Below are 25,840 nucleotides of genomic sequence, written 5' to 3'. Positions count from 1 at the left end.
AACCTTCGGTCTCCATTCATCTAATTCATTGAGCTGCACCATTCGCTCTTCACTTGTACCTCGAGTTCTATCAGTTTGAATAAAATATGGCTCCAACATGTTTTTATGATGGATTTCCTGTAAAGAACGTTGAGCCACATAGTTACTAACATTAATAGAACAATTAGTATCATCTCGCTCACTAAGTACTCTCACAAAATTACGTGCTTGAAGAGTAATCTTTTCATACCTACACGAAGCATAAGTCCACTAGTACTCACATCAATAACAGTTCTAGTAGTTGCTAAAAAGGGTCAACCTAAGATCATAGGTACCTTAATATTCTGAATTTGGATGGTTTCTCCAACCTACATTATAATTATTGCTATAGGGGTTATTTTGAGGTTTAGAATTATTACCTGAAAAGTCAACTTGCTCTTGCTCCATGTTAGACTTAAAGGGTGAATATTTTGAATTATTCATCCCCGCTCCATTCGCATCACATTGCATTATCGGGTTCACCTGCATAGAAAAATTTAAACCATCAATTTTCTTATTCAGAGCTTCTACTTGACTTGTCAACATCGCAACTGGATCTAGATTAAAAAATCAGTTGCTTTCATCGGTTTTGTTATCATAACTTGCCACTGATAATTATTTAGTGCTATTTCCTCAATAAACTCTTGAGCTACCTCAGGTGTTTTATTATTCAGTGTTCCACCAACTGTTGCATCAATTAATTGTCTAGTCATGGGATTCAAACCATTGTAGAAGGTTTGAACTTGCAGCCACAAAGGTAATCCATGATGAGGACACCTTCTCAAAAGATCCTTAAATTTCTCCCATGCATCATATAATGTCTCCAAATCAATTTGACCAAAAAAAGAGATATCATTCATCAACTTAGTTATTTTAGCCGATGGGAAGTACTTTAAAATAAACTTCTTAGTCATCTTATCCCAAGTTGCAATAGAACCTCATGGCAATGAATTCAATTACTATTTTGTCTTGCTCCTCAATAAGAATGGGAACAGCCGTAAGCATACGGCATCATCAGTAGCGCCATTAATCTTGAAAGTGTCGCAAATCTCTAGAAAGTTAACCAGATGAGTATTCGGATATTCATTGTGCAAACCATCAAACTAAACATACTATTGTATCATCTGAATTGTATTCGACTTCAGCTCGAAATTGTTTGCAGCAATAGTCGATCTCACAATACTCGATTTAGTCTCAATCAGAGTGGGCTTAGCATAATCATACATAGTACGAGGAGTAGGTGTGCAAGAGGTAGCTGATTTTTTTGATTATCACCTATCTCCACAGTAATATCATTTTCGTCTTGATCATCTACTATATTTTGTTGACCTTGCATTGCTTCTCTAACCCTTGTACAATTTCTACGAGCAATCTTTTCAATCTCATTGTCAAAAAGTAATGGATCGAACGGGTTTCCTCTAGTCATAAACCAAAAGAGCCAGCTAGAAGCAAACAAATGAAAAATTAGATTATAAAAATTAAATTAAAAACAAAAAATTTTAAATAAAATAAAATGGCTAAATTAATATAAACAAAATTTTCCTAATATTTTAATCCCTGCAACGACGCCAAAAACTTGATTGCAGTCATAAACTAACTAAAAATCTGACTAAGGCAAGTGCACCAATCAATTAATAGTATAGCTACATTGAGCAAAGATATCGTTCCCACGATGACTAAAAGTACTACTAATTATTGTCTTTCTATTATTTAACCAATAAATTGGAGAGATTGGTTAAAACTAAAATTAACTAAATTAACTAACTAAAGAACATGACAAAGAATGAATCAGGAAAACAAATGATTAACAACCAAAAAGAAAAACAATACCCAGGAAAGAATCCACCTAGATTTCATTTATCATTATCAATCTGAATTAAACAATTCCTTCACTCAGTATCTTGATCCGTAGAAATTTCTAAATTATACTAATATCTCTCTTCAAGACTAAGAGCAACTGACTCTAGGTTGATTAATTGAAATTTCTTTTTAATTAAAACCTCTATTATCGCGTTAACTCGGTCTATGGATCCCCTATTACATTTGACTCTAATATGGTAGATTTGTGTCATCTTATTTCTAGGATTGCATACAACTCCACTCAATTATGCTAGATCTACTCTTAAATAGGGTCTATTCCTCCTCTGATTTAAGCACATCAAACATGGATTAATAGTTTAGAAATATTAAACCAAGAAATAAGCACACATAATTAAGAATAAGATCAAAATATTTATTGCGTAAAACAGAACTCAAAAGACATAATTCATCATAGGGTTCATCTCCCCTAGGTATTTAGAAAATTAGTTCATAATCGCAAATAAAAACATCCAAAAGATAGTATAGCCACAAGAAATAAAGAAACTCATAATAGACTTTAAAGAAATCAAGAGGAGATCTTCAATCTTGATGGAAATCTGCTTCAGAGTCGACTTCAATGGCGTTTTTCCAGTTGTTTTCTTCAATATTCTAACGGCTTACTCACCTTTTCTTATATTTTGTATATATAGGTCCTGGAATGCCCAAAAAACCTAAAATATGTGTTTTTTCACGTTTTCAGAGTGTAGTTTGCAAGTTTGACACGGTCTGACACATGGCTGTGTGACAACCTGTGTGGCTCACACGGCCTTGTGTCATGCCCGTGTGGCTCTTGATACTTGTTCCGATTTTTCATTTTTCGCTCCTTTTGCTCCCAAATGCACTCTTAAATATATAAACATGAATTTAAAGGATTAGAAGCATAAAATTTACCATTTTAAATCAATAATCATCCAAAAACGCATTAAGAATGAGGCTATAATATGTTACTTTTAGCATTTATCAAAGGCCCAAATAGGAATTTTTAGAATCCATAATTTTCATGTTAAAACAATTTTCAATTTTTTTGTTTCCGTATCTTTTCGTATAAGATGTGTTCGGAGAGAAGAATAGAGCGGATTTAGTGAAATTAATTCTTTGTCCGATAGCTCTTTGAAAATCATCCAGAATTTTTTAATTGAAAGCAAATTATTGACTTTTAGAGTGGTGAAAATAAGGCAATCATCTTAAAAACATAAATGACTGATAACCAGACAATTTTTGCGTTTATATATTTGTTCGACTTTGACGAAAAAAATTTCCTAATCATGTTAACAGGAAATTAGATACACTACCGTAATTTTAACATCTCCAAACTAGTGAGTGTAACATGTGACTTGGTCTTACATGTGGCTGAAATCCACGAGATGGGAGTCAACAATGCATTGTATTCAACGGCGCAGAACTGCAAGGTTGGTTTTACTGTGAGCTCCAAACAGTATACCAAATTTTTTTATTTATACTAATACTAAAATTTCTAACAAAAATATTAAAAATTTTAATAAAAATTAGAAATTTTGATGTAAGCTTAGAGTTTAGTATAAATCAAACAGTTCCCACAGCTCTGTGACTGCTTCCTTCAATACGGTTGTATAACCACGAATTGTAAAGTTTCATTTCATGTTAAATGAAAAAGAAAAAAATTAAAGCATGAAAATGTTCCTTATCTTTGCGTTTACTTACCCGGCTTCTCTTAGGCTTCCTTTGGATGCAATTGGTTCTCAGTGCCTTGATTTTTTTAGGCTAAAAAAAATTGCACCTGAAATATTAGTAAACGCAAGGCTATTTGGAAAGCATTCTTCAGTACGTTAAAAATGCATTTCACCTCACTGAAGATTTAATTCCAGACTGGAGCATTTTACTCCAGGAAAAATTTAGCAACTTCAGTTTCTTTTTCTTTTCCTCTTTTACCCATATATTCTTCAGTTGCATTTTCAGGCTTTTCTGATGTTTGGTTAGCCTTCTTCTCTCATTTCCCCTTCCCCTTCCCCTTGGGTTGCAAATCAGTTTGGTCAAGGACCTCTTCCGGTTCCTCCTTCATCCAGGTAAGGCTCTTTCTCCTTCTTCCGTTCCTCTTCAGCTGAAAGCATCAGAAATTCTACCGCAAATTCAAGACTGGTAATCTTCCTTTCTGTTGAATTTTATTTTTCATATTTCATTTATTTTTCCTGTTCCTTTCTGTTGAAATGAAAAACCAGTAAAGAATTGGTTGTAGTTTTCTTTCACTTTGTTTATAAAATGAAGCTTTGGCTCAGATTTTATGGTTTCAGTTTCCCATTCCAACTCAGCATCAACTGAATGTTAAAATGATTTGACAGTGTTTTTATATGCATTGTTTTTCCAAATAAGATTTTCTCAAATTCATCCATACAAAAGTAAAAATAAGAACCCTAGAATTCGGAGCTTAGTTCAGTGGTTTATGTTTTTTTAAGAGAGAATTTTAATTTAAGTTTAGCCTCTTGTATATATTTGCTCTGTTCATTGAAAAGTCCTCTAGTTTACTTAATTTTGCTGTTGAATGCTTGTTAATGAAAAGACAATTGAATTTAAGTTAGTAGCTGTTTCCTATGTTTCAATTTCTGCATTTTCTTTACTATGCTCAGCTTGTATATGATTTATTTGCTGAAGATGTGTTTCTAAGAAGCTGAGGCCTAGAAATGGTTTCAAAAGTTGCTTTTATGCTTTGCTTTTATTATAATAAAACACTTCACTTTCTTTAGAAGAGTGACCTTCTGAAATCTATTAATGCTTTAATTTTTAATATAGGATTTTACTTGCTAAAGGTTCCCATGGAATTATTAGACTTTGAGTTAGGTACTTGTGTTGTAAATAAGGACTATCTTTAGTGAGTGGTCATTGATTCGTGCACTTATGGGTGGTAAACTTTGAGATGCTACGGAATCCATTTGGCGCATTTAGTCATTATACTGCATCATAGCTGCATATACTTTCTAGTTTTTATTTGGCTGTTGAATGCATGAACCGAAAGCATTAGTAAACCAGAAGATTGAAGAGTTGATCTTCTGTTTGGGTTGTGATCTATCTTTGCAACTATTGATATTTATGGTATAGCTGCTCTTTGTTCCAGATCGGAGAGGAAATTCTTGTCATTGTGCTGAAATGTCATAACTTATATGTTGTCCTCAGTAAGTCTGTTTTATATCCCCCCTGGTTTTATTGGTTTTACCAGTATGCTACCTCTCTTTCTTGCTTTGAAACGTGTTGCAAAGTCCTAACAAAGGCTGGCTAGGTGTATTACAATTGGCTATCATCTTACTGATTAGTTTTTATGATATCTGGCTCAATGGCTTTCTTCTGCTACCTTCACACCAAATCTAAAAGGGCCTTAAATTTTATTAGATAGATGCTTTCATTCTTTCATTGAACTGCATAGTTTATCTCATTCAATAAACATCATCATATAGACTAGTTGCAAACTAGTTGCAAACAAGCATGTGGATTCAGATATGATATATTGGGCTCTACTATGATGATGTATAGTAGGACAGTTTCAAGTACTTGTTTTGAAGGTGAGCGGATGATTAAACAAGCTGGTCGAAAACTGTAGTTAGTTCCATCACTCCAATTGCGTTAGCATCTTCCAAGACAACTAAACCATAAAGTTGAACCGCATCAAACATATGGATTTAGAAAGGCCAAGAAATTATTTCCTTTGTGTATTCAAGCTTCAGTTTCTTTTTTATCTTAGAAGATTGCCCTCTTATATTTATTGGCTTCATTTGTAATGTAGCAATAAAATAGAAGCTTTGGAGGGATATGGAATGAAGCTTTAATCATGGCACAACATACTGATAGTAATCATATATTGTATTAAGAACTGTAATATATGCTACCTAGACTCTTGTTTTACCGTAAATTACATGTTTCGGCATATATTTGGAAAGGTATGGGCACAACATACTGATAGTAATCATATATTGTATTAAGAACTGTAATATATGCTACCTGGACTCTTGTTTTACCGTAAATTACATGTTTCGGCATATATTTGGAATAGGTATGGGGATATAGTCTTTCAAATATATGAAAAATATTGAGCATGACTATGTTAGATGTGGTACTCTCATCTGATGAGTCTAGGCAACCTATTTTTTCAGCCACGCAGTGAATTTTAAATGGCCTCATTTAACTTCTTCACCCACATAAGTTCATTTATTTTAATCAAACAGCCAACAAAACTATTTCAGTTACTAGCCAACGGTTGGTTTTAGTTTTGAAGTTATTTGGTGCTAGCAATGTCTTGCATTGAGTTACTGATGACAAACATTTGAAATAACATGCATTAAGACTCACAGACATTGAGAAAAAGGGTATTGTAAATATTTCATTAAAGAGATTTTAAATAAGAATGAATAGTAATAATTTTTTAATTTTTCTCTAGTTTTAATTCATTTTTAATTATTTATTATTAAAAATAAATATAATTGTAATAATTTTTAATCATTTATTAATTTTGTAATTGTTAAATAATTTAAAAAACTTCTATTATATATCATTTTTAATCTAATGTCCTTAAAAGTCCTTTTCTATTTTCACTTCACCGCTACATATACGTTTGAATCCAAACACACACTCCACCGCTGTTTTTAATCTCACCGCTACAGTATCCAATCTCACCGCTACAGTAACTAATCTCACCGCCAACACTACTTTTAATCTCACTGTAACTAAAACACCGCCCATCGAAACTAAGCCTCAATCTCTAAACTGGGTACCAGAGTGGATCCCGCAGAAAATATTTAAACAGGATATTGGTGGGTCCCATGGTTAAGAGTTTGGGGCAGAGGGGGGCATTAGTTGGTTTCGTCGGTTAGTGTTTGGTTGCCTATAAAATGGGCTTCAATGATCAAACCCCGTGTATCTCTCACATACATTCCCTTCACTTCTATGTATAATTTCTCTGCCCTCTGCCTCCGTTCGTTAAAATATCTTTCAATGTTTTCTCAGTTTTAGCCTTGCAATCTGGTTTGGTTTCCAATCTTTCAGGCTTCCTCAAAACAAAACAGAGTACTCTTTTAACTACCTTAATTTACCAAAATGGGTAAGTTTTGTTTTTGGAGTTTGGAGGCTCGGGGTCTTTAGTTTTCATGCTAAAAGCTTTACCGAAAATGTTTTTGTGGGGTTTGTTTTTCCTTTGAAGTGAGTTTCTTTGAAGATAGTGCAAAGAATATTGCTGGTAAAAATGTGATGATCACTGATGCAAAATCTGTCCTCAACATGTCGATCACAGTAACCGTATCAGCGCAAAATCCGCTAGCGTCTCCAGGATATAAAATCTCCATTAAAACAAAGAAGTTGCTGCAAAACCGTGAAATTATCTCTGGAGCAAGAGTTAATGCATGGGTTGATTCCATGAGAGCTTCTTCTCCAACTCATACAAAATCCACATCTTCCGTTACAGATGACCAAGTTACCTGGAATGTAAGTGCTAAGCTATCCGGCTGGTGCCTTTGGTATTTACAACAATCAAAAGATTCTGAAAATTTTATTGTTTATGACAATATTCAGCTCCATCATCCATCTGCCCTTGAGATGTTGGAACAAATAATAGATGCATCAAAAGGGAAACAAATAGTAATGTTTCTTGATTATGACGGCACTCTTTCACCAATTGTTGAGGATCCAGATCGAGCTTTCATGTCCAAGAAGGTTGGCTATTTGTTTATATGAAACAGACAGTGTCTAGCCCTTTCTATAATTAGTTTCCGGTTAACGAACTTTTCATGTTTGTGTAATAAATCAGATTAGAAAGACTGTGCGAAAGCTTGCCAAGTGTTTTCCTACCGCTATAGTGAGTGGCAGATGCAGAGACAAGGTACATTTTCATGCCTTAGATCTTGAGAATAAGCAATCACCATTTTTTTTTCCTTTTTGTCCATTTAGGTATTCACATTCGATAACTGTTTCCTTGTTTTGCAAATTACAGGTGTACAAATTTGTCAAATTAGCTGAGCTCTACTACGCTGGAAGTCACGGCCTGGACATTAAAGGGCCAGAGAAACGTTCCAAATCTAAAAGCGTAAGTGAGATGCATTGGTAACCTTTTCTTTTTCTTTTTAACTGCAGGGAAAGAGTATGTTCGCTCGTAAAAGTGATGGTATGAACTAGCTAGATTAACTCGCTCGTGCATTTCAGTGCTTGTACCTAATGGTTAAAAGGAACATAAACTTTTCCCAACTCTTTCACCTCGTTTATCCTGTGCTTCTGCACTTACAGGATGGTGAGTCTGTTCTCTTCCAACCAGCTAGTGAATTTCTTCCCATGATTGATGAGGTTGGTGTTCTTCACAGTCTTGATTAATTCAACCACTCCATGGGAATTAAAGCAAAGAGCTTAATTTTCATTTTTGTTTGTGAACTTTCCAGGTTTACAAACAATTGGTTGATACTACAAAATCAACTCCAGGAGCTAAGGTTGAGAACAACAAGTTTTGTCTTTCAGTACACTTCCGTTGTGTTGATGAAAAGGTAAAATCCCAATAGCAATTACTATTATCATCTTATTATCAGAAATCACTGTTTGCTTACACAGAAATTTTCTCTATTAAAAATACAGAAATGGAGTGAACTAGCACAGCAGGTTAGGTCAGTTTTAAAGGAATACCCCAAACTTCGGTTAACTCAAGGCAGAAAGGTAGGAACGGGGATGCAATCTGATCTTTTTTTTCCTCACCTTCGATGATATTCATTTATTAGTTAGAGAAATCTGAGTTTGAATGATATTTGCTGCGTGCTGCAGGTTTTAGAAATTCGTCCTACAATTAAATGGGACAAAGGGAAAGCCCTTGAATTTTTGTTAGAATCTCTTGGTAAGTACTACATAATTTATTACATGTTGTTTGATTGTTGACCATCTCCACTTCATGTCCGCAAATATATATTATATATAACTCATAAAGTGTTAAAACAGCAGCCACCTCCACTTGAATACTTTATTTCCCTTAAAATTGTTAATGCTAGCAAAATAATGACATGATATTCTCTGCTCACTAACCATGATTATAAAATGTGTTTCTATAGGATTCGCTAACTGTACCGATGTTTTTCCCGTCTACATTGGAGATGATCGCACAGATGAAGATGCATTCAAGGTATCCAATGCTCAAAATCAAAGCCAAGGCATCTCTTTAATTTATAAACTAGTGGATCTTGCTAATACTTTGATTTTTATTATTTTTGTAGATATTGAGAGACAGAGGACAAGGCTTTGGTATTCTTGTGTCCAAGTTTCCCAAGGAAACCAGTGCATCATATTCTTTACAAGAACCAGACGAGGTGAGTTCTAAACCAGTGCATCATTTTACATTTATTGCATTTGACCATAAATGTTAGTATGGTCAATTGCAATAAATATCGGACGTAATATCATAACAGAAATAGTAAATCTTGTTTCTTTTTGCAGGTGATGGATTTTTTACGGCGCTTGGTTGAGTGGAAACAATTATCTTTACAAGCTCAATCCAGAATGTAAAGACAGAAGATATGGGTAAAATAATACTAGTCCACCACCCTAGGAAGAATCTTAAAAGGGCGTGTAAGAGCCCATTTTTGTCTGGGCCCATACCAGCAAAACAAACCCAAATGATAAAAACAAAAACAGTCCATTTATAGAAAATTTAAACCCAAAATTACAATGGCTCGAACGGCCCAATAAGAATTAAAACCCTAAAGCCCGAATGGCCCAAAACCTAAACTAGTTTTCAGCCAAGAGGAAACCCTAGCTAGCCGCCGCTCCTGCCCTAGCCTCTGTCACCTCCGCACGAGCACGCCTCTCCCCACGTATGTGCCACGTCCACATCACCGTACGGTCGTACACCTGCAACACACAAAGCAACAAAGCGCAAGCAAACAAGAAAAGGCGGACAGAAAATAGCAGGCAAAAAGGAGCAAAAAAATAGCAGAAAGGGCAAAGAAAAAAAGGGGATGTATTTGGATTTATTTTTTTCTGGATTTGGCTATATAAAGATGTTTTTGAATCTGTAAAAGGGGGTTCATTTTCCTCTACACACAATATCAATACAGAGAAAAATATTGAAAATAAAAAATATTGAAAGGTGATTGAAATTTTGTTTCGCATCGAGGTTTCTTTTTTCTTTTGGTTTTGTTTCTATGATTGTTTAGTTCTTTATTTGAGTAGAAAAACAATAAAAGGAAAAGGGGAGTAATATACCTGGTGACCGCATCTTCTTTCTCTCCGTCGTCATCGGAGTTGAAAAGGGGATCGAAGAACCTGAAGAACAAATTGTCGAACGGCGCAGAGTTTACTTTAGTTTAGGTTTTATCTTAATAAAAATGATAGGTTTGTTTAGGGCTTATTTTAGTTTAAAGCGCAAGAATTAAAACGCCGCCGTTCAGAGCCAATACAATGGCATTGAAACAGCGCCGTTTAGCGGCCTTTGACCCGTGCGGTGACCCGACCTGGGGGAAGGATCCGCGCGCTTTGGGTCTGATGGGATTTTTGCACAATAAGTACCTTCACATTAGATTTTATTTCAAATCGGTTTTCTTCAGGTTTTAAAATGGTACCGCATATTTTATTTTATTTTCATTTCGATCCAAAGACAAACGACGTCGTTTTTATCAATCAGATTTGAACCCTTGTACTTATGCGTTTATTTGCAGCTTTAGTCCCTCGGTTTTTAATCCAGTACAAATTTTATTTTCCTTTTACTTTTATTCATGTTTGCTACCCATTAAATTTTGTTTTAATTTCAATGTAATTCTTGTTCCATCATTTTCTTATATCTCGTTTTTTTTTTCACTTCAATTTCGACCAAGCTTTTATTAACTTAATTTAAAATTAAATTAATTTTATTTGGACATAGTTTATTTTTTAGTATCACTTTAATATTTCCAAATTAATCTTATTTTAAATTTATTAGACATTATTTTTTTTAGAAATTCATTATAAACTTTGGTTTTCAAATTTAACATCTTATTATTTAATTCATCATTTGTTAATATATTTATTTTATGAAATTTGATATAATTTGTATGTATTTTAATGTTTTATTTCATGTTATATCTTAAAATTCTCCTATTTTTATATGGACTACATATTTGATGTTTACATGATAATATTTTTCTTAATGCTAGTATTCTTATGTATAACTTATTAAATTATTCATTTCTAGGGCATATCATTATTCTGATCTTATTACGATTATTAATTTTAAGTTATTGATGTGTTTATGTGCTCATTTAGAATTGGTTTTTATTTTTTATTTTAAAAAAAAAAGAAAAAGAACTCACTTTGAATCCTTTATATACTTCAATATTTATGCATATATGTATTATTACTATGATGTTTTTATCTTATATGTATTACTTTTATTAAATTAATATATGTATGAAATTCGCTTCGAATATATTTCAAATTCAACTATCCAATGGTTATTTTATTTCAAGTCTATTCTGAACTTGCATACGTAATTTATTTTAGAACTTTTATACATAAGATCCTTTTTATCTTGAAGTATCTTTTAAAAATTTTTGGTAATAAATTTATTTAGCTTTTGAATATTGATTTTGATATTTGCATAAAATGATTAAGATTATTGGTGTTAGTCTTGTTTGTATTTGCCTATTACTTGCTTAATTGCTCATTAGTGTAAGTTTAAGCTGCTGTTTATCTTTTGCATTATGTTTTGCTATTCTATCATAATTCGTTTATAAGAATTGTTTTATTTTAAAGCACAATAATCATTCTATTTCACAATAAAAAAAAAACCTAGCGTTTATATTTCTGGAGAGAATTGTGCCCTAACTTACTGGGTTCCAATTCTTCTCGATGAATTTAGATCGCAATGTGTTTATTTAATTAAAACCATACAATTTTAAAACTAAGCATTTAGGATTTCAAAATGTCGGATCCTAACTTACTGGATGTGACATTATGTTATCCCAATTTTAAAATAAAGGCAATGTTTGATGTTTAAGAACTTCGAGAAATCGAAACCTAACTTATTAGATTCTAATTTCTCGTTTGACTTAAATGACCAAACAACCTTCTCAAAATACATGAATTTTAAAATTTAAAAATTAAAAAAGGCACACTTAATTTTGATGATTGAATTGTTGCATCCTAACTCACTGAATTGTTGCATCCTAACTCACTGAGTGTGATAATTTATTTCTTCGAAATGAGTGTGTCTTATCATTCAATTTGATTTATCCAAATTTGAACTTCAAAGGATCGTATTTCAAAATCTTTTCAAAATTTTGACCCTAAGACATTAAACAATCAATTTGGTACCAATTTTAGGCGTTACGAGGGTGCCAACCCTTCCTCGTGCGTAACCAACTCCCGAACTTGTTTTCTCAAAATTCGCAGACCCAAAATTATTTTCAAGGTGATCTGATCACACCTCAATAAAAGATCGATGGCGACTCCCATTTTATTTTCAAAAGTCGATCCCTATTTTTCAAATTCAAAAAAAAAGATTTCGACAGCTTGGCGACTCCACTGGGGACTTTTAGAGAGTCAAGCCGTAAAATTGATTGTTTTTTTATCTTATTATCGAAAATTGAAAATTTGATTTAAAAATTATGATCCTTTCTTTGCATTTTCTTGCATGATTACTGTAAATTGAATTTTATAAATTGGCATCATATTGCATAAAGATTGTTTAGTCTTACCCTTTTAAGTGGGAGTGAGAAGCTACTCCTTCGTGAGGTTTTCACCTCCGTGCAGGATAGTAGATCACTTCTGGGATACATACGTACCTATGTCTTCGTGAGATTTTCATCTCCGTGCAGCCATAGGGAAATGTATCCCCTGAACCGAACTCGGTCTGTATGAGCCTATAATGGGTGAAGATCGAGGAATCTGCTGGTTCAGGTACTTTCTCTTTAGAGCCAAACCGCATGTAGAAGACCTTAGGAACCCATCCTAGGTAGAGCCGCTCCAAATCCCTAGTGTTTACCCGACTAGGTACTTTTGTTTTCCTTGTTTGCTTCTATTTTTGTAGTAACCCCTCTTGTTGTGCTTTGATTGTGTTTGCATTACATTTGTATCTTAGGAAAGAGATATTGATTCAAATCCGATTACTAAATTAGAAAGCTTATCATGGAATACGGATTCCTTGATAAAGTGGAAAGTAATACGACAGCCTGAATATATCCCAAGAAACATAGGAATGGTGATGAAAGAGTTCGTGACTTCATTTCATGGCCCGAAGATTCAAAATGACTGTCTAGAAGCCTTCAACGTTTCAATTCCCTTAAAGAAGCTGACGAGCCTTATGAAGATGGGTAAATGATGGATCGCAACCAAGATCAAGAAAAGGATCTAGCAGTGGCATCTATTGGAAATTGGCGAGATTATCTCAAACATGCGGACGAAGAAAAAGATCGATATTGTCTCTTGGAATACAAGGGCGAAGCCGTACATGCCTCTGCTTTATGTAAAGGAATTTTCTTTCTAATAAAGTTTTCTAAATGTAATTGAATCAAAATTAACATCTCTTTAGGCAATCACTTCATGCATCTGCATTGCATTACATGCATTAAAGTCCATTGAAAGAGTCTAATTGAGTAAATTTGTTTCAGCTAATCTGGAAAACCAACCAACCAACCAAACATCATTATGGTACTTGTCGCAAAACTAAGGAAATGGATCAAAGATTAGAAAAATTGGAGCAAATGCAAAAGGATATGCAAGAACGGTTACAAGTACAAATGCAAGAGCGGCTAGATAGAATCCAAGAAGACATGATGGAAAAATTGATCAAGGCTCAAAAAGATGCGATGGTTGAATTGACCCATTTACTGACTAAAGGAGTAAATAAGGGGAAAGGTCTTATGGTAAATGATGAAGAAGACAAGGATAGACCTACCTATCCTCCAGGCCTTACGCCTCTGCATGCGTAGGTTCAGACTGAGGTACCTCCGCGCGGATCCTCTGTTTCAATTAGGCCTCAGCGGTTTCAAACCGATGTTTCAATGCCGATGAACTTTCTGGCTGGATCATGTCCTAACCCTGGTGATAATCTGGTTAATCTTGTCGTCCTGGATTTTGATGAAATAGCTGAAGAAGGAAAGACGAACGCTGAATTGCCAAAACGGTGGGAAGATAGGTATAAATGGTTGGAGGAAAAATTCAAAGCCTTGGAAAGCGCTGATAGTAACCAGGGAATTGACGCTAAGGATCTAAGCTTAGTCTCAGACTTAGTACTTCTTCCCAAATTCAAGATGCTAGAATTTGAGAAATATAGTGGGACCAGTTGCCCCGAAGCCCATATCACCATGTTCTGTAGGAAAATGACTGGGTATATTAACAATGATCAGCTATTAATACATTGTTTTCAGGATAACCTCATTGGAGCAGTATCCAAATGGTACAATCAATTGAGCCGTACCAAGATTGGTTCATGGAGGGACCTAGCTCAAGCATTCATAAGGCAATACAGTCATGTGACAGATATGGTTCCTGATAGAATCACTTTGCAAAACATGGAAAAGAAGCCAAGCGAAAGTTTTAGGTAGTACGCATAGAGGTGGAGGGAGGTTGCAGTCCAGGTTCAGCCACCCCTCTTGGAGAAAGAGACGACAATGTTCTTCATCAATACACTGAAGGCCCCGTTCATCACGCATATGTTAGGAAGTACAATAAAAAGCTTTTCTGACATATTTATGAATGGTGAAATGATTGAGAATGCTATAAGAAATGAAAAAATTGAGGCGGAAGAGAGTAATAAGATGTCAACCCCAAGAAGAAGAGAAAATGAGGTGAACAACACAGGTTACTCTAAATTAGTTGCTGTGAGTCAACCAGGAAAGGTAGCTGATAATCAACAAAATTCATCAAGGCAAGATTCTAGTATGAAGACTGAGAAGTTCCAATTTACGTCAATCTCAATATCGTACAGGAAACTGTATCAAAATTTGTTTGATGCACCTGTTGTCTCCCCTTTTCATTTGAAACCTCTACAACCCCCATACCCCAAATGGTATGATGCGAACGTATAATGTGACTACCATGTGAGAATTACGGGGCACTCAATAGAGAATTGCACTGCCTTTAAAAAGCAAGTTGAAAGACTCATTAACATGGGTGTTGTCAAGTTTGATGACTCCAGTGCAGACAATTCGTTACCCAATCATAATTGATAATGGAGTGAATGCAATGCATGAAGAAGAGTGGGAAATGTTCACACCGATGAAAAGAAACTGAAGAAGAGACCTTGTTAGATATCCGCCCTTATAAATTTGGGAGTGTTCTAAGCAATTAAGACTGCGGAAGAAATCCCTGTAGTTTTTAGAGCTTATTTAGAGTAATGTTCAGAACATTTTTGTTATTTTAGCCTAAAAATGATAGAAATTCCTTTGTGAAATAGGCTCATGTCTGAACGTTATTATTTTAATGAAATACATCTTTGCAATTATTGCTGAGCCAATATTTTCATTCTTTACGAATAATTCCAGATTCTTTCATTCTTTTGGATTTTCTTCCACATCATTCATTCATCTATAATCATATTGTACAAATAATTGTTCATAAATTCATACATTCTTTGGTACTTACTATGGGTCCCTAGATATCGATGACATGAGTGACACTGCTGCAAACTTAGAATCTCCTTTTGAGCGAGATATGTTTTAGAGGGATCAAATGACTTTGAAAATAACATAGATAGTAGCTTATCTCCGGACTTGTTAAGGATGGTTAAATAAGAGGATAGACAGATCCTACCTCACAAGGAATCATTAGAAATTGTGAGCTTGGTGAATATTAAAATTGACCTGATTGCAAAGATGTTTTTGTATGGTCATACCAGGATATGCTCAGGTTAACCGCTGATAATGAAATCTGCACAACAGCGTGATGTCAGAAATTTACAGTATGAGCGATGCAATTCTTTGTCGGGGTAATGCCTCTCTTGTTTACTCAGCATAGCTTTGCCCATTTGAAGTCCAGTTTCTATCCCTTCAAGATGTTGTTAGATTTTACTTTGATTAAAGAGGAAGATCCAAAGTTTTCTGTCGTAGTTGTACCCCAAAAGGCTCTATGAAAGAAATCTGATACCAAAGAAGGTTTTTCACATACAAGGTGAAAGTGAGAGATCTTATGTGGGAAACTTTATTAAGAAAGAACATTGGTTCTGGTCAAAAGGGATAACAAGGACTTGCCTAATCCTATGGGTTCAGATCCAATCTAAAAAAAAAAAAATCGAAAACAGAAAATAGAAGAAAAAAATCAAAATCAAAGTCAAAATGAAAATGACAAAGAGAGAAGAAAAAAGGAAAAAGAAAAGGAGAGGCCAAGGCAAAAACCCGCAAACGGCACTTTGTAACCAAAGGAGGTTTTGAGTTGAAAACCCAAAAAGGGCGACTCAAATTTTGAGCAAAATGGGGCATGGACATCACCATTATCGAAGACTTCTAATGGGCATTGCTTCACTATTGAGGTCATTAATTACTTCATCAAATGGATAGAGGCTACTGCATGCGTCAATGTCATCATATGCCATGGTATTGGAAAATGCATTGAACTTGAATGATAACACGATAGCTGAGAGCTGTAATCAATTCAAAATCAGACACCACAGTTTGTCACTGTATTGCAAGACAATGAATTGCAAAAATGATTGAGACTTACAAGGACTGGCATGAGAAATTACCATTTGCCCTCCTTGTTGGTTGAACATCTATCATGACTCCTATCAGAGTAACATCATTCTCTTTGGTTTGAGGGATAGAGGTAGTTCTACCCATTATAGTAGAAATCTTTTCTCTCCAGGTGTTAGTTGAGCTAAGAGTTGGATAAGGCAGAATGAATCCAATCTGATCAGAAGGAAAAAGCTAAAAGCTATGCAGCACAGTCAAATGTATTAAAGGCGAATGACGCGAGTCTACAACCAAAAGGTTCGCCTTAGAGAATTCTATAAGGGAAACCTAATGTTGAGAAAGATCCTTCTTACACAAAATGATTTTAGAGGAAAATGGACACCAAAGGCCTTTTCCAGAAGAGCTTTGATCTTGAGTAGGATAGATGGTAAAAACTCGCAAAATCCTGCAAACTCAGATTCAGTCAAGCACTACTTCACCTTAAGAAGGAGAAGGGACCAAGGTGAAAACCTGCAAAGGGTGCCTTGATTTCTCAAAAAAAAAACACAAAAAATGTGAAAATGAAAATGAAAAATGAAAAATGAAAAAGTAAGGCTAAGGGGAAAACTCGCAAATGGCACCTTAGGCCAAAGGGATTTGAGTTGAAAACCCGAAAAGGGCGGCTCAAATATTGATTGGAATGGGGGCATGAAGTGATCAGAGTGATTCGAATCTTTTTCAGATTGGGGCATGTGGTAATCTTGTTATACTGGAATCAACAGGAAAGGGTAGGCGACATCTTGGGACATCGATAAAGCATTGTAGATCTCCTAAACACATGTCTTCAGAAAGTTTGTACAGAGAAGTTCAAGATACGATATCTGGGGCACCCAATTCTCATATTATTTATATTGAATTTGTTGTTCTTGGAATACTTTTTCTTTTCCAAAATATACATTCCCAATCAATTTCTTTATTATCCTTCTTTACTGTTTTTGATAATTTATTCATTTTGAGCTATGCTTAGAACCAACTTTATTCTTATCCATTGTCATGACCCTTTTTGCAAGCATGTTGCATTGGAATAATGATCAATGGACTAATAAAAATTTCACAAAGGAAGTTTTGCATATTACTCTGAAAAGTTTTTAAATAATAGAGGAACCTAAAACAGGACTATTGTTTAGAACACACCAAATTTAAAGGTTGGAAATTTGAGAAGGAAGAGTCTAAATTTAGATTTTCTCTTTGGATTTTGTTGTCAAATGCATTGATTGACAAGATGCCATAAACAAGCAAGCAATGATAACCAAGCAATAAGAAGAGGTTACCTCGGAGAAGAGAGCCTCCATTTGCGCATGAGTCTTTGGTACGACACCCTGGAAATGGTGTAAGGGGACCAGAAAGATTAAGATCCTATATCCTTGAATTGTGATAAAAGAGGATTGAGGAAAAGCTGCATATTTCTACACTTGGATTACAATAGGAGAGTGATGGTACAAATTTTGGGCCCCAATGGATTAAACTTTAAGGTTTACGGTGGAGGGCAACCTAGCTAAATGTTTTTCAGAAAAGGCGGTCAAGCGAGAAGGCGTTGTAGCACGCCAGTGTTAAAGCTTTGATAAACTTTGAGTAATGACAACCTAAGCTGGATTATTCTCGAAAATAAATAAATCTTGTATTCATGCAAATACCATTCACACATGTCTAGTTAGGAGCATTGGATTCATTCTGATCATGACATCCTAGTCATTAGGCATAATTAGATTCATTACACATGTCATGTTCCCCAGAAAACAGATCAGTGAAGATAGCAGATCTTGCCTTCCTGCATCGACAGCGAAGCACATCGAAGACACAAACCTTGCCTCCCTCGGTTGTAGTGGAATAGGTTGGGAAATTATAGATCTTGTCTCCCTAAGCAGTAGCGGAGCAGATCGAAGACGGCGAATCTTATCTTCAAGTGTAAGGAAGCAGATTTAAACCACAAAACCTAGCTCCATGACCAGCAGTGGAATAGGTTGGGAAATTACAGATCTTGTCTCCCTAAGCAATAGCAGAGCAGATCAAAGACGTCGAATCTTATCTTCAAGAGTAAGGAAGCTGATTTAAGCCACAAGTCCTATATCATTGGTCAGCAGTGGAATCGGTTGGAAATTATGGATCTTGTCTCCCTAAGCAATAGCGGAGTAGATCAGAGACGACGAATCTTATCTTCAAGTGTAAGGAAGCAGATTTAAGCCACAAGTCCTATATCCCTGGTCAGCAGTGGAATAGGTTGAGAAATTACAGATCCTATCTCCCTGAAGTTGTAGTGGAGCAGGTTAAAGTAATAGATCTATCTCTCTAAAGTTGCAGTAGAGTGGATCGCATCAGGTCTTATCTCCCTAAGGTTGCAGTGGAGCAGACTGAGAAAACAAGTCTTATCCCCCTGAAGGCACAGTGGGGCAGACCGAAGAAGCAAATCTTATCTCCTTGAGGTTGCAGTGGAGCAGATTGAAGCCGATAATCCTATCTCCCTGAAGTTGTAGTGGAGCGAATTAAAGTAATAGATCTTATCTCTCTGAAGTTGCAGTGGAGCAGATCGCATCAAGTCTTGCCGACTAGAGATAGCAAATTTTGTTCTTTTTAGAAGTTACAAGCTACGAATCCTATCTCTCCAACGTTGCGGTGGAGTGGATCGAAGCATCAGTTCCTATACCTCTGAAGATGCAGTAGGATGGAATGAGGTTTCTTGAAGAAAAAGAACAACCAAGGTCTAGCACGACCGGGCAAAATTGGCCCTTTTTAGTCTTTGTTTCATTCCTGTTACACGACAATGAGCAAAAAGGGGCAGTTGTAAGAGCCCATTTTTGCCCAGCCCGATACAAATATAAAAACCAAATTAATTAATTAATTAATAAAAGTCCACTATTAATGTCCAGCTTTTACAAACCCAATTAACCTAGCCCAAAATCTAACCCAATTAACCTAGCCCAAACCTAAGCCCAATACCCTGGCCCAACTGGCCTAAACCAGAAGTCAGAAACCCTAGCAGCTTGCAGCAGTTACCGCGCCGCAATCGAACACGGGCTCCCCTCTCGTGCGTGCGCCACCACATATGAGCCACTCCCCACGCACATAGCAGCACTAACGCGAGCCTCCGTACGCGCGCGCCCGCACACATCCGTACCTGCCACGTCCACCCTCGTACGACCGTACCTGCGCAGCACACAAACAAGCAGAAAAATGAAGAAAAAACAAAAAGGAGCAAAAAAGAAAATAGGACAAGATGGCGGAGAGAAAGAGATGTATTTTTATTTATTTTTTCTTCTTTTCGATCCGACTATATAAAGCCATTTTGTGAATTTGTAAAGGGATCTTTTTCCCCCTTTTTTACACACATATTGAATACAAAAAAAATCAAAAATATTTAGAGGAATCGAAAACAAAAAAATTTTGAAAGGTGATTTGTAATTTTTTTCTTTGTTTTTCCATTTTCTTTTCTCCGTTTCGTTTCATCTCTGTTTTTTTATATGCGAAACAATAAAAAAGGGAAAAAGGAGGGAGTCATACCTTGTCGTTGGAAGCCGTCGGATCTCTGACCCTCTCCGTCGCAATCGGAGTCTTGGTAGAGGTCGTAGACGCAAGAGCGGCGCGGTACCTGGGGCTGGTACCTAGGTTTCTTTGAAAGGGGAAAATGGAATCAGATGCTTTAGGTTTTTAGGTTTTTTATTTATTTTTTTTAGTTTTATAAAGTATAAAACGCCACCATTTGGGGCCTGTTTTAGTGGCTCCAAAACGGTGTCGTATTGGCCATTACCCGCGCGGTGACCCGACTCCGGGGAAGGATCCGCGCATTTTGGTCGTTTGGTCTATTTGCATATAAGGTCCCCCTTTCTTCGTGGTGTTTTCATGTCAGTTTTTCCTTTATTTATGAATTTCATGCTTCATTTAGCTGTTGTTTCATTTTGGTCCCTTCTGCCACTATGCGTTTTGAAGGGCAGGGAACATTTCCCATTTAATCCCTCATGTAATTCGTAAGCTTCATTTTTCCTTTTAATTTTGTTTTCTTTTTATTTTATTTATTTCCCTTTTCGATTAAACATTAAATCCATTTTAATCTCTATTTTTTTATTTGTTCATTTTAATTAATTTAAATATTTTGGTTTTGTCTTCTTTAATATATTTCAGTTTTAATCTAATGTCATTTTAATAATTAAACTTATTGGTATAAATTCGTTATTGATATTATTTAAATCTATTGAACCATTATTCTAAAAGTTTTCTTTCGTGTATTATTTTAAGTTTTCATATATTATTATTAAAATTTAATACTTATTATTTTAATTTTATAATAACTAAATATAATTTGTACACTTTTATAGTTTTATTTATTTTTAAATTCTCTTCTATATCTATATATTTTAAAAATCCATATGATAATACTTTTACACTCTACCCTTATATAAGTATATAATATTTAGGGTAAACTACCAAAATAGTCACTTTTATTTGCCTTAGGTTACATTCTAGTCACTTTTGTTTGAAATGTTACGTTTTAGTCACTTACATTATCGTGTTGTAACATTTTAGACACTGAGTCATTAATTGCCGACGATGGTGTAACGATAAGCTGATGTGGCATGATAAATCATCATTTCAAACAAAAATTTTAGGTTAAATTCTACAATTGGTCCCTATATTTTTTCATTTTCTACAATTTAAAAATTTTCTTTTATGTTCTTCTACCTTTTGTTTTTTCCATTCTCATATGCTTCTCCCTCTATTTTCCTCCCTTCTTCATTTCTTTTAACATAGTTTTTCTATGTTTTCCATTTGTAACTAGTCCATAAGCTCGCCTCACTCGAAAAAATTAAATTGTTCAAAAAAATAAAACATAGAAAAACTACGTTGAAAGAAATGGAGAAGGGTGGAAAACAAAGGGAGAAGCATAAGCGAATGGAAAAGAAAAAAGTAAAAAAACATTAAAGAAAAAAATTAAATTGCTCCAAATGAAAAAATATGGGGACCGATTGTATAAATTAATCTAGAATTTTTGTTTGAAATGATGATTTAACGTGCCACATCAGTTTACTGTTACACCGTTAACAGAAACTAACGGCTCAATGACTAAAATGTTACAACGTGATAACATAAGTGACTAAAACGTAACATTTCAAACATAAATGACTAAAATGTAACATGAGCCAAACAAAAGTGACTATTTTAGTAGTTTACCCTAATTTTTATTAAATTATTTTTCTTATTTATGAATATACCATTGATTTCATATTATTATAACTATTGACCTTTAGTTTTCTTTCGAATATGTTTATATGTTTTTTAATCAATCTATACAATTTATTTTCAAACTCTACTTTACATATTTGGTTTATTTCAACCCTTTTGCTAACATTATTATAAATATCTATATTATTATTTATATTATTATTATGTTTTTTATTTAGTACGTAATACTTGCTTAAGTTAATATGTATATTGTTTTTGTATATTACATCTTTGATTTTATATTTGTGCCATTTCATATGTGTTAATTTACCTGATGTCTCAGTTACCCTTTTTTTTATATTAGTAATTTGTATAGGACATGAGATTATTGCTCTGGAGTGTATGGTATTACTTATTTGTATTTGCTAATTATTCGTAGTTCATTAGAATGCATTGTTGTTTACAAATCATCACTTCGCACTATACGTTCCATCGCGCTTTATTCGCCTAGAAAGTTATGTTTAGTATCATTTAAGTATCAAAACCAATTTATTCAAAAACTTTCAAGATAATGCAAAGTTCAGTATTTGGAATCTTCAAAAGAATTGAGCCCTAACGTATTGGGTTCCAATTTTCCTCGTCGAATCTAAATAATCGAGAATATCTCTTTAAATTAAAACATAAATAAAAAGCTCATTTTCGGGAATTCGAAACGTGGTGTCCTAACGCATTGGATATGACATATTGTTTTCTCGAAACTAGGACTTTTCTAACAAATGAAAATAAAGGCAATATTCGACATCTAGGATTTTATAAATCGAACCCTAACTTACTGGGTTTCGATTTTCTCATTTGACCTAACGAATCGAATATCCTTCTCAAAATGCATGGGATTTAAAAGTCAAACTTAATTTTGAATATTAAAAATGTTGCGCCCTAACTCACTGCGTGCGACATTTATTTCTTTGAAATGAGAGTTTCATTATTTAATTCAATTTATTCAAGTCAAAAGGATCGTATTTTTAAAAATCTTTTCAAAATTTCGACACTAAGACATTAAACAATTGATTTTGTACCAATTTTGGGCATTACGAGGGTGCTAACCCTTCCTCGTGCATAACCGAATCCCGGACCTATTTTCTCAAATCTCGCAGACCTAAAATTTATTTTTAAAGGTGATCCGATCACACCTCAATAAAAGATCGGTGACGACTCTATTTCTATTTTTAAAAGTCGATTTCCGTTTTTTTTCAAATAAAAAAAAGGTTTCGACAGGGCAGATTTAAATTATGTTGTAAATTTGTGTTCATGATAATTAAGAAAGGGTGAACAAGAACGGAGGAAAAATTATTATACAGAATTCTGCCTTGATTTTTGGCTTGAAAGTCTTTTACAGCTTGTAACTAGTTGATTACAAGGGTAAAAGACTTGTAGCTTTCACAACTTGTCTATCATGCATAGAAATGTTACTCCGTCTCTTTTACCTCTCATCAAAAAAGAAACAAAACAAAGCTATTTGAGCTCAAAGCCTGACTTTATTCTTTCATGTATTTACCCGTAAGATATGACAGGGTTGGAATTCCATCAGTTTCAATCGTCTACCTACCCAAGTTGTCACCAAGAAAATAAAAAACTATATATTCATTTTGACCGTAAACATAACTATGATGAATCCAAAACCTTCTTGTGGTAGGAAATTATTAAAGCAGGTTCACATCATGTGATTCAAGAATTTTTCTTTCTTACAATAATGATTTGATTTCAGATTATTCTTAAAAAAAATTAACATTTTTTTACTAAATTTCAGGTAGTTTGCATATCCATCTGCTCAATTGATTTGAGTTATTGCTTTAATTTTTTTTCTTAACTCAAGAAGAGAACAAGAAAGAAAGTTAAACCAATATTTCAGTTTCCTTTTCCTTTTCCTTTTCCACATGATAAGTGTTTTTGTTTAAATATCTATTTTAAATATTTTATTAAACACTTGTTAACCCCCTAATCATACTTGTAGAGTCTAAAAATTTCATTAGTAGTGTACCAAATATTTTCTCCGTAAATATACATATATATTGAAAAAGACATTCAACAATTAATATTGGGTAAACTATCAAAATAGTCACTTTTGTTTATTTCAAGTTACATTTAGTCACTTATGTTTGAAATGTTACATTTTAGCCACTTGTGTTATCGAGTTGTAATATTTTAGTCACTGAGTCGTTAATTGTCGTTAATGGTGTAATGGTAAGTTGACATGTCATGTTAAATCATCATTTCAAACAAAAATTTTAGATTAATTTATACAACTGGTCCCCATATTTTTTTCATTTTAAGCAATTTAATTTTTTTCTTTTATGTTTTTATATCTTTCCTTCTATTTTTTTCCATTCTCTTCTGCTTCTCCTTTTATTTTCCTCCCTTCTTCATTTCTTTTAACGTAGTTTTTCCATATTTTCCATTTGTTAAAACTAGCTCGCCTCACTCGAAAAAATTAAATTGTTCAAATAAATAAAAGTATAGGAATTAGTTTTAACAAATGGAAAACATAGAAAAAAACTACATTAAAAGAAATGAAGAAGGGAGAAAAACAAAGGGAGAAGCAGAAGAGAATGAAAAAAAATTAAAAGAGCATAAAAGAAAAAAATTAAATTACTCAAAATGAAAAAATATAGGGACCAATTGTACAATTTAACCTAAATTTTTTGTTTGAAATGATATTTAACATGCCACGTCAGCTTATCGTTACATTGTTAACGACAATTAACGGCTCAATGACTAAAATGTTACAACACGATAACATAAGTGACTAAAACGTAACATTTCAAACATAAATGTAACCTAAGGCAAACAAAAGTGACTATTTTGATAGTTTATCCATTAATATTTGGTACACTGGTAGTATATTTTTTTATTACACAAACAATTTTAAAAATTTGATCACTCTAATCCTGTTTGTCAAGTTTACAAACTTCAGTAGCAATATACAAAATATTTTCTCCATATATATAATAGTTGTAATAACACATGTAGATATTATCAAATTATAATAAAATAATCTAATTGAATAATTTTTATTGAAATATAAATAAAATAACTTATTTTATTTTATTTTAAAAGTGTTGTAAGTAGAATACAAATACATGTTTGAATGACTATAAGTATCAATTTATTACAACATGGAACTATCCAAGTATTCACAAAGTAAAATAAAACAATTACAAGCACAAATAAACTAAAAATTGATACAATTCAAACTAAAGATAACAAGCTGAACTAACTGGACTAAAACATAAAATATATAATATTTCTCAAATTTTACATTATTATCCTTAACTGTACATGAATTATTTAAGATGTGAATATTATAATATTTTATTAATTAAAATTGATGTATTTTCAATTAGATAATAAGTTAGAACTCGTTTTCAATTATGTATTAAAAAATAATAATATTTATAAAAACTATACAGTTTCTACTTAATTAATAAGTTATATAATTTCTTACAATTATAATTATAATGTTTGCTGTTATCTTCTATTAATTATTTAGTTTTATATTATATATCATTATTTATTATATATTCGTTTACCATAATTTATATAGAAACATTATCAAAATAATATTCATTATATTACACTAATAAAAACTTCTACATTTAAATTCAAAATATGAATAAATATAACAAAAAAAATTTAAAGCATAATATCAGTTAAAAATAAATATCTAGTCTTTCTTTATTATGCATTTACACTTGAATTATTTAAAATATGAGTTCTATAATGTTTTATGATAAAATTTTATTAATTAATTTGATTTAAAAAAAATTTAAAACATAAAATTTACTATTTAATTGTAAGTTGATTTTTCAAAATTATATTTTTAATATAATTAAATATATATTTTCAATTAAATATTATATTTTATATATAACCCTTTCACTAATAATTTTGTTTCAAATTTTTAGCATCTAAAAGAATATAAATCGAAAATTATTATGAGTTAACGCATTAGTAAACTTTTTAATCTAAAAAGATGCAATTTAATAAATGAAATTATTAAATATTATATTAGAAGCATTAAAGTATAGCTACACTTTGGAATTATAAAAATTATGGTTTATAATCAATAATTTATTTATATACTATCAAATATCTATAATGTCCAATTATAACTTTTTACTACAATTTAT

General features: G+C 33.3%; 1 protein-coding gene and 1 non-coding gene across 6 annotated transcripts; both read left to right on the top strand.

Moving 5' to 3' along the window:
• Positions 1-777: 777 nt before the first annotated feature.
• LOC121224708 (small nucleolar RNA R71) lies at positions 778-884 on the top strand. The gene has a single exon (XR_005922453.1). It is a non-coding gene; the product is annotated as a small nucleolar RNA R71 (small nucleolar RNA).
• A 2,574-nt stretch (positions 885-3,458) lies between these two features.
• On the top strand, positions 3,459-10,024 carry LOC107945526 (probable trehalose-phosphate phosphatase J). Of its 5 annotated transcripts, none has more exons than XM_041107860.1 (13): positions 3,459-3,920; positions 4,964-5,021; positions 7,127-7,317; positions 7,405-7,545; positions 7,640-7,711; positions 7,823-7,915; positions 8,113-8,169; positions 8,262-8,363; positions 8,452-8,529; positions 8,635-8,704; positions 8,916-8,986; positions 9,078-9,170; positions 9,298-10,018. In XM_041107860.1, exons 3-13 carry the CDS (start codon positions 7,249-7,251, stop codon positions 9,364-9,366), a joined length of 915 nt encoding a protein of 304 aa, XP_040963794.1. In that variant the 5' UTR covers positions 3,459-3,920; positions 4,964-5,021; positions 7,127-7,248; the 3' UTR covers positions 9,367-10,018. The 5 variants fall into 5 exon arrangements, with proteins under 5 accessions (XP_040963794.1, XP_040963796.1, XP_040963797.1 ...); XM_041107862.1 differs by having other exon boundaries at positions 3,459-3,993; XM_041107863.1 differs by lacking the exon at positions 4,964-5,021 and having other exon boundaries at positions 3,459-3,993.
• Positions 10,025-25,840: the final 15,816 nt, after the last annotated feature.

This window comes from Gossypium hirsutum, chromosome D12 (assembly GCF_007990345.1).
Source record: "Gossypium hirsutum isolate 1008001.06 chromosome D12, Gossypium_hirsutum_v2.1, whole genome shotgun sequence".
In the NCBI taxonomy this organism is placed as follows: domain Eukaryota; kingdom Viridiplantae; phylum Streptophyta; class Magnoliopsida; order Malvales; family Malvaceae; genus Gossypium; species Gossypium hirsutum.
Note: the sequence above shows the minus strand (reverse complement) of the source record. Positions and strands in the feature narration are given on the sequence as shown.